The sequence below is a fragment of the Pelmatolapia mariae genome, linkage group LG18 (assembly GCF_036321145.2).
Source record: "Pelmatolapia mariae isolate MD_Pm_ZW linkage group LG18, Pm_UMD_F_2, whole genome shotgun sequence".
Classification (NCBI taxonomy): Eukaryota; Metazoa; Chordata; class Actinopteri; order Cichliformes; family Cichlidae; genus Pelmatolapia; species Pelmatolapia mariae.
In genome coordinates, this window is record NC_086243.1 from 20,135,550 (window position 1) to 20,144,024 (window position 8,475).

The following is an 8,475-nucleotide window of genomic DNA, read 5'->3' on the forward strand; positions in this document are numbered from 1 at the left end:
AGTTGTTAAGAGCCATTTGCTTCAGTCTTATTCTGATAGTGGTGTGGACAGTGGCACTTGTTTTGCTCTGAAGATCCACTATAAGCTAGAGGGCTACCTTAACTTCATACACAACCACACTACCACCAGGTTTAATCCAATATGGCAGGGTTGAAATGGAATACGCAACTTGCTGACAGAAGAACTTGGGGAAATATAAATATTAGCAGAAAAGAAACTTAAACAGATTTTTTTTTTTATTTACTTATTCAGCTTTTCAGCAACACCACACAAACACACACGTTAACATAACCATTTATACCACAGATAGCAAATAAATCTGTGGGAAACACTGATTATCACCGCATAATTCAGCATTGGGTGGGAAGCAGCGTAGAGGGGTTAGACTGTGCCGACTACAGCAGAGCAGAGCATCCAGATCACCTGCACACAGATGTAAGACGGCCAAGCAGGAGTCATTTTTGTCACGATTTTGTCACAACCTTTAATAACATGCATCAAGAGGACCACCAGTGATTTTTATATTCAGCCAATACCAATAGCCAGTTGCAGCTTCCTGCACATTGGAGAGGCATCAAGACTTGTGTAGCTTAACAGTGCATGTCATGATAGGCAATTTCAAAGAAAACTGTCAGAATCTGAGAAGTGCTTTACATTATCTGGGCTTGTTGCCAGCTCTCTGAACTAATGAGGATTGTAATGCTTCCAAAGTATTATCACCGTTCCACCTACACAGCTGTGCTGCCGAGGAGAGAAAAAAAAAACACTGCAAGATGACTGCAACGCCTGGCGTGAATGGAGAGTTTGGAAAATACCGCTGGAAGATATCCCTTGAACTTGTCAGCACATCATGGATCAACCCATTTATGCGAGTCTGTTTTCTTTCAGATGAAAATCATCAACTCAAACAATAGACACACAAAGACCACCTAGTGGATTTCAACCAGCTCATATTGCCTGTTTGGTGTCTGCATATTAAATTCCTATTTGCAATACAGTTTTCATTGCAAACTCTGCTCCAGGCTACAGTACCAAATATGAGGCTGTTAGTACAGGAATACTTGAAATACTTTTTCATCATGAGTAATTTAGAATACTTTGCAGTAATGAGCACTTTCCAGGCAAACTGAATGAAAAAAGGTGCACACACACTATAAATTAACACCAAGGATCCAAGTTGTTATCATAGCCTTCAGCCAAAAATGTGACACTATTAATTAAAATTATACAATTACTGAGATTATATGCTGCTATAAACTTAACAAGATGTGCCTGCAATCTATGTTATAAGGAAAATCACAAATACGATTAACTCAGCTCGAAAGGGGCTGGGCAGTAGCCGTGCACAGGATGTTTTATTATGTGGCAGTCTTGGGAAAAATTGCAAGGAAAACAAACCAGAGCTTGAAGTTTCTGCTGATGCTGCTTCAGCCAGTGGGTGACACATCCCTGGGATTACTAACTAATCATATGAAAAACCGTCTCATCGCCCTATTCATGAAATGCGATAGTTATGTTTAAAATAAATAATTTTTAAAAAATGTATGGTTATACGGAACACACCAACGCATTGGCTGACATTACATATGATAATTATTTCCTTTATATCTTAATCCTTAAAGGATAAAAATACACACACACACAAGCACAAGCTCTTTTCCAGACATTAAAGTCTGAGTTAAAATTTCCATGAGAGACTCGGCCACATCATCCCCTCTCAGCATGCCAGCACAAGGCATGTGGACTGGCCCAAGTTGAGCCCTTCTTCTCACGTCCTTTTCTGCCACCTCTTCAAGACAATATGCTTTCCACATGTGAGCAGCTGAGCAGACAGCCTGTTCCACAGCGGGGTGTGCCCGTGTAAACGTGAATGTGATCATACAAACCAGTGAAGCCATTCAAAGCATGAAATAACACATCACTTCCTCTCAGGTAAAGACATTCCAAGAGAGTTAACGCTGATCCCTCTAGTACACTTAGAAACCACCACTGAGACTTTAGCTGGAGTTTTTCTAACCAAGCACTTTGTCTGGACTACTTCTTACACACTCTGGCTGCAGATAATATCTACTGACAGGAAATCCCATGTACCTTGAAAGACTGCATATCTAACAACTCTGCTGGATAAATGGCTGTGACAGTAAGCCCAGGAGTGGCAAAACAGGGGTATTTGAGTTTCTTATGAGGTCCCAGTGAGCAAGAATTACTGTCACAAAAGCTTTCATGTGAAAGTACAATGGAGTAATTCCAACAGTGGCCATCGCTCACTGGTTTCCAATGACTGAGCAGTGGATTCTCAAGCAAAACTGTGCTCCTCTGCCTGCACAGCACACGCCAGCAAATGACCAGTTCATTAAAGGAGGGAATATAGACCACTATGTACGCAGGAGCGCCCAACGGGCATTTTAGCCCTTAGTAAACAAGACAGATTCTGAATGGGCTAATTTCAAAAAAACAAAAAAGGAAGAGGAGTTCCATTTTTAAAAGATTGGATCATTTTAGTATGCATTCCTGCACATAATCAGTCAGTTGAGGGAAAGCACTGCTACAAATAGCTCAGTCAATTGTTGTTCCCATAACTGAATAGCTGAGGAGAGCAGTTTACAACTGACAGCCCTGAACCTTCTGACAATAGGGGTAGATGAAATGCTGACCGTAACCTTCACCACAAATATGTTTTCCAAATCAAGACGATGCAGTTCATTATCAAAAAAGCTCCAGACGGGTGTTGCTTTGTTTTAAATTCAAAACAAATCAAAAGAGCCCACACATTTCGTGCGCATCTTCCAAAGTATTACATACCTTACTTAAATACTTTTGTTACTTCCGGGGAGCAATGGACAAATCAAACTTAAATGAATGCTATAGGTGATTGCCCCCATGAAAATATGGCCACTGCAGTACTTTTTGTCAGAGTTACATTAGCCCTGCAGGGGATGCAGCTGTGAGAAAGAGCAGATGCAAAAACAACCGGTGGTGCGTTCAAGGTTCCTGCATTCACCAGTGTCGCCCTCATAGTGAAAAGACTGATTTTGTTGATAGTATATATTTGTCACAATTAACAAATGTTCAACAGATAAATGGCACATGTGATGCTGTGGTTTAGAATGAAAGGTCATTACGCAGCACAGTCTGTTTTGGTTGACTAACACAAAACAGAAGTAGCTTAGAGGACTGGTATATCCTGATAACAATGGCCTGGAAAATCTTGCCTTGTCATACACCCCTTACACAGGCCTATATGCTAACTGAGAACACAACAAAAGGGTGAGTATTATGTCCTCCTGTCAAAAAATCTCCAGTAAATCTAGAACGACACTGAATTTTGCTGCATTATCAGTGCAAGACAACACCTTAAGAGGCAGGGCAGGTCCATTAAAGGCAAAGGTCGTGAAGGCAGGACAAGGATTCACTGGCTGTTTTTCAAAAGTTGGGCCTTGGCAAATCAACCATGCAAGGAAATCAGAACGCAGGCCACAAACATGTTTATGCTAGACACTCAGAACAACTGTTTTTCAAGGTAAGCTTCTATAAGGCCTCATTTTATTGTATGATAGTTTCACTTAATTGGGCTATATCCAGCATTAGACCTTAGTCCGAATTGGACTTAAACAATAAATACAAGTTTTCACACCAGCTGTTTTTATACCAAAGTTTCTTTATCATTTCATTATAAGGCATAAGAATCACTCACTCAGTTCTGATGTTTTAAGACTAAATCTAAACTAAGTAGAAAAAACTGGCTGATGTTGACCTCCAAATGTGATTTCAACAAAATAAATCTCTGTGTCTCATACACCAGTTTATATCAGAACTTCACTGATGTAAAATTTAAATGTATAGGAATCTCACCACAAAGCTAATTTATCTATTGCTATCTCCTACACAAACTGAAATATATGCAGCATTTCTGATTTTAGCTCACACTCTAAATCACTTCAAAGTCAGAGCATCCACCCTGACGTGCAGTACTCGCACAGTCGCCATCGTATGAATCTGGTTTATTGGCCTTGCCGTTTCCTGTAATTACTCTTATTACAGATTTAAAGCCCAAATAACAGATGAAAGAGGGATCAAACTCAAAGGCGCTGACGTAGTCCAAGTGTCAAAGGTAGAACAAAGACGATGGCAGGAAGCCTTTATGTAGTGCACCTCAATTATCGCTCACAGCGAGTCCTAACACATCGATTCATTTATTATAATGCACTAGATGATAAACAGACTCCACTTTAATACTCTAGCGCCAAGTCCGAGGGTGCCTGGGACATTTTTCAGTACTTTGACAAATACACAACCAATTTTCATTTTTCTAAAGACTTCGATACAAACCAGTAATTGCTGGTTGACAGAAGAATAAAATATATTAACAATGCTCAGACCTTTAATGGCAACTGAGCTTTCACATCACAATGTCAGGAATTCTGTCTGTTCAGATTGGCTCTGTAGAAGCCAATGTAGAGCACAATGATTGGGGAGGGGGCTGCCCATCTAGATAAGGCTCTCTTCACTCTGAGCAGGATTTATTTAGCGGGTGAAGATAAGGGCAGCAGGACTGCAGAACAGTGAATGGTTATGCAAGCCCAGAGCTGAGCACTAAGGTACAGGCCAAATGTCACCATCACACATATCACAGGCCAAGCTCCTATAAGGGAAAAGTGTAGTCCCAACGGTCCTATACTTCAGAGTGCTATGCCAGGTACAGAAACACAGCCAGTAAAAGGCTTGCATTGTGCATTCTGATGGAGCCTATTACTCATAGCCAAGCATGTTGGCTGCTTCATGCGTTAAATGTCCTGATTCACAGCCCTCAGAAACATGAGTCTTCAGTCCACATAATTTTGGTTTATGGGTAGAGAGCAGAGCCCACACCCAGCTACCTCAGAGCTGCCTGCTTGGGCTCAACTCTCCAGACATGCAGAATGGCTCTGGGACACACAGGGAACTCCAGGCCAGTCAAAGACAAGAGGTTATTTGATTAGCATGGAATTTTATTAAGCTGTGGGTGGAGTTGCATGGTGGCAGAGAGCGCCTCAGCAAAAGGCCTCCATTCATTGATCAGGGGCGATTGCAGAGAGGGGAAGAAAAAGAAAAAAAAAAAAACGAACAACACCCTTGTGTGTGAGGCTGCCAGTGGGAACAGTCCCCACAGCTTTTTGCTATTAGAAATGCAGAGCATGTGCACCTCTAGGTGAGTTTAAGAGCCCCTTTTCTGCAACACGATGGGAGGTCAGTGCTAAGCAATTTTTCTTTACTAAAGACCGCTATCTGTAGCACCCTGAACACAAACACTCTCGGATGTGTGGGTGGGGTTTTGGGACAAGCCCCTTTTCCTATAGGGCTTTCCTTACTTCATTTGTTTAGGACATTAGTCCACTCCTATATCATAAAGTCAAGAGGAATCAATCAAAGAGCCACGTGGCCACAAGAACTATTAGGATATACATAATAATATGGGAACTGTTTATTTCTTGCCACTTCAGTGGTATGCCCAAGGCGAAAAAGTAGGTCAGACACGAAAACCCAAAACATAGGTTTTAAGTCAGTAACTGGAAATTCAGGGCAAGTCCGTCCGTCCCCCCAGCCGATTACCTACACTCATTTTGATTCTACCACAACAAACATCTGAGCACAACCGCTCCCTTTAGTCACCAAGACGCAAATCCGTGCGAAAACACGCAGCACGGCTGTCACTGAACCTGAAACGCTCCTCATATCAACACACCCTCGACGTAACAACATCCCCTCCACGATGAGTCAGTTTCTGGGACTGCTGCACGTAATAAAAACCAATAAAGGTGTTGCTCCAGGCTGAAGCACGTGGCAACAGCCGCCTTTCCTTTAAGATAGGAGTCATTTCGTGAGTTGTCAACCACAGGCAGGAAGCAGCCAGGAAAAACTCTAGCCAACAGGTGTACTGATGCAGCTGAAGCTCTGCAGGTTAGAACAGGCTTGAAGAGGGCCTATCACTTTATATGAAGCTGAAACAAACAACACATCTAACTGGTCACCTTTTAAATGCTCTAAGCTGCACACTGGTGACCAAAAGAAAAAAAAATATATATATATATCACAATCGGTTTGCAGTGCAAGGCAGGAAAATCACCAGTTGATCGGTTTTAACTTGCCTAAAACAAAAATATTGTAACGAAGTGTGTGTGTGTGTCTCTGTGCCATCTGTCCAACTTCTTAGTCATTACGTTACAATTATTCTTTATTTTTATTTTAAACTAGCAGAATACCGCAGTTAAAGATTGTTATTTCCACCCTATTATAGTGTGCTTTTTTGCCTTCGATTTTGTAAAGTATCTGGAGGTGTTAAAATTAATTTCCTTTCCGAAAACCCCTAGTTTTTACATGCCAGTGCACAGGTGTTCAAGCTAACTAAATGTCCGTCTATTCTGTGTCAGCAATTCTTCAGTGACAAGATGAAGTGTGCTGGTCTCGGAAAGAATTTCTGCTCCAAGGACTACACTGACCCCGAAATTGGCTGAATCGCTACGTTAGCCACTTTAGCCCGCTACTATGCTACAAACTTACCAACAGACAATCCGTGTTTATTTCTGACTTTGGGTCTTTCAACATGGCATCGATCTTTTCAAATCGAGCCTCCATGGTATCCCCAGCAGACATTTTTGCTGCAAAACTCATTCCCGACGTTGAGTTATGAACAAAAACAGCCCAATGGCGAGTGGCTAGCTAGCTTTAGCAGCTAGCGATAGCTAGCTAGCTAGCCAAATGTCCCTTTCTTCTTCTGAACTTTCCGCCGCACTTCAAAGAAAACACATCGTTCTCCTGGAGCTTCCACACGCTTTAAGGTTGCACTGAACATGCAAAAGCCACATTTTCGGATTTGAAGTATGTGTCCCCGGTACGAGTGGCAAACAACTTTAGTGGCAAAGATAAATGCGGCGACAGATTAGTCAGCCTCCGTGGGATGCCGCTGAGGATAAGGGCTTAAAATGTTGGTGCATCCAAACAAAAGGCAGTTAAAACGTGAATGCACCGTCTCTCTGAAAAAAGCACAATTTGTTGGAAAGCTAGTTCTGTGCCGTTCCCATATCTATGCCAGGCCCCTGCAGAAAATGACAAACCAATCTGACAGCTCAAAAGTAGAAGTGGTGGGAAAAAAAACTTCTGCTTCTTCCAAATTTCGATGAGTGTAAAGACGGAGTCGTTACAACGTTCAAAGGCAGTCCATCCGCTGCGTTGCGTGCGCTGTCACTGAGCCTCGATTGCCTCCCCGTCCGAACTGCTTTATCCCTCAGATGGAATACAGACAGATCGGGTTTGATGTGTGTTACTTTTCAGAAAACAATCGCAGACGATGCCCGATTTTCTCCAACAGTCTCGCCAATATGTCCGCCTTCCTGTTCAAACACCCCTGAGAAGATACTTCAAATGTCAGGTACTGGGCATGCGCAAGTCTACATCACAAACTGGAAGGCAACACGTTGCTGCTCCCAAACGTTAAAAAGTTGCCTAAACGTTAAGATCTCACTGAAAATCTACCATCTGAGGAAGAATAAACTTAAATTAAGTTTAAAAAATATTTATCTTTAATGTTGATATATATAGATTCTATTTGGTTCTTTTTTATTTTTTTAAAAAGACTATTTTAGAAATACTGTTGGTTAGACTGTTAATAAAAAATAATGGTCACGACACAAACAGCAAAACCATTCATCCATAGGAAGTACTATAAACACTGTATCTAAATGTTATGACAATTATATAATAATAATAATAGCATATATTAGAATACTTTTATTAATTGTGATGATTATATTATTACTAATCTATATTATTTGTTTTTTTTTTAAATTCCTGATGTTATTTTTAAGTTAAAGCTGAGCTTTAACTAGCTTAATCTATTCTCCACTGGCTTACATTATGTGCAACAAAACCACACACTCTCAAAATTATTCTTTCATAACTAACATGTACAGTCAGTTATGAAAGTTTACATAGACTCATCTTGCCCATAACTGTCATGGCAATTTGGAACTTTTACTTATTTCTTTGGATGGTTCTTTTTCCAGGGTGCAATGGTTGAGCAGCATACATCTAAAGAAACACTTGGGTGCGCAAATTTCAATTTATTTTAGATTTTCTCTACTCCACACAGTGTCAAAAGTACATATACAGGCTCAAATATATACTTACACTTGGTTAAATATTTTAATAAGTGGTGCTGAGGTTCAACAGTGTGTTAAAAGACATAATCTGGGAAGGTCTCTTGAAGCTATTTCTAAACAACTGCAAACTCAAAGATCTGCAGTTCAAACCAATATACTTAAGTGCAAGTTATTCTGATGTATCATCACTTTCGCTCGTCTTCCAGACTTTGGCTTTCACCCTCAGATGAGAGGAAATTGGTGAGGATGTCCAGGAACAACCAAAAGAGCCAAACAAGAACCACCAAGGCTACAGCCTGGAAAGTTTTGGAATGCCAACAGTGAAGCTTTAGAAGTGTTA

At 40.9% G+C, this 8,475-nt stretch overlaps 1 protein-coding gene across 2 annotated transcripts in view; it reads right to left on the reverse strand.

The window, feature by feature from the left end:
* rock1 (Rho-associated, coiled-coil containing protein kinase 1) overlaps positions 1-7,380 on the reverse strand; it is a 29,746-nt gene extending 22,366 nt beyond the window's left edge. For both annotated transcript variants that reach the window (XM_063462976.1, XM_063462975.1), the window contains exon 1: positions 6,538-7,380. In XM_063462976.1, the coding sequence (XP_063319046.1) occupies positions 6,538-6,648 (111 nt within the window). In that variant the 5' untranslated portion in view covers positions 6,649-7,380. The remainder of the gene's footprint in view (positions 1-6,537) is intronic.
* Positions 7,381-8,475: the final 1,095 nt, after the last annotated feature.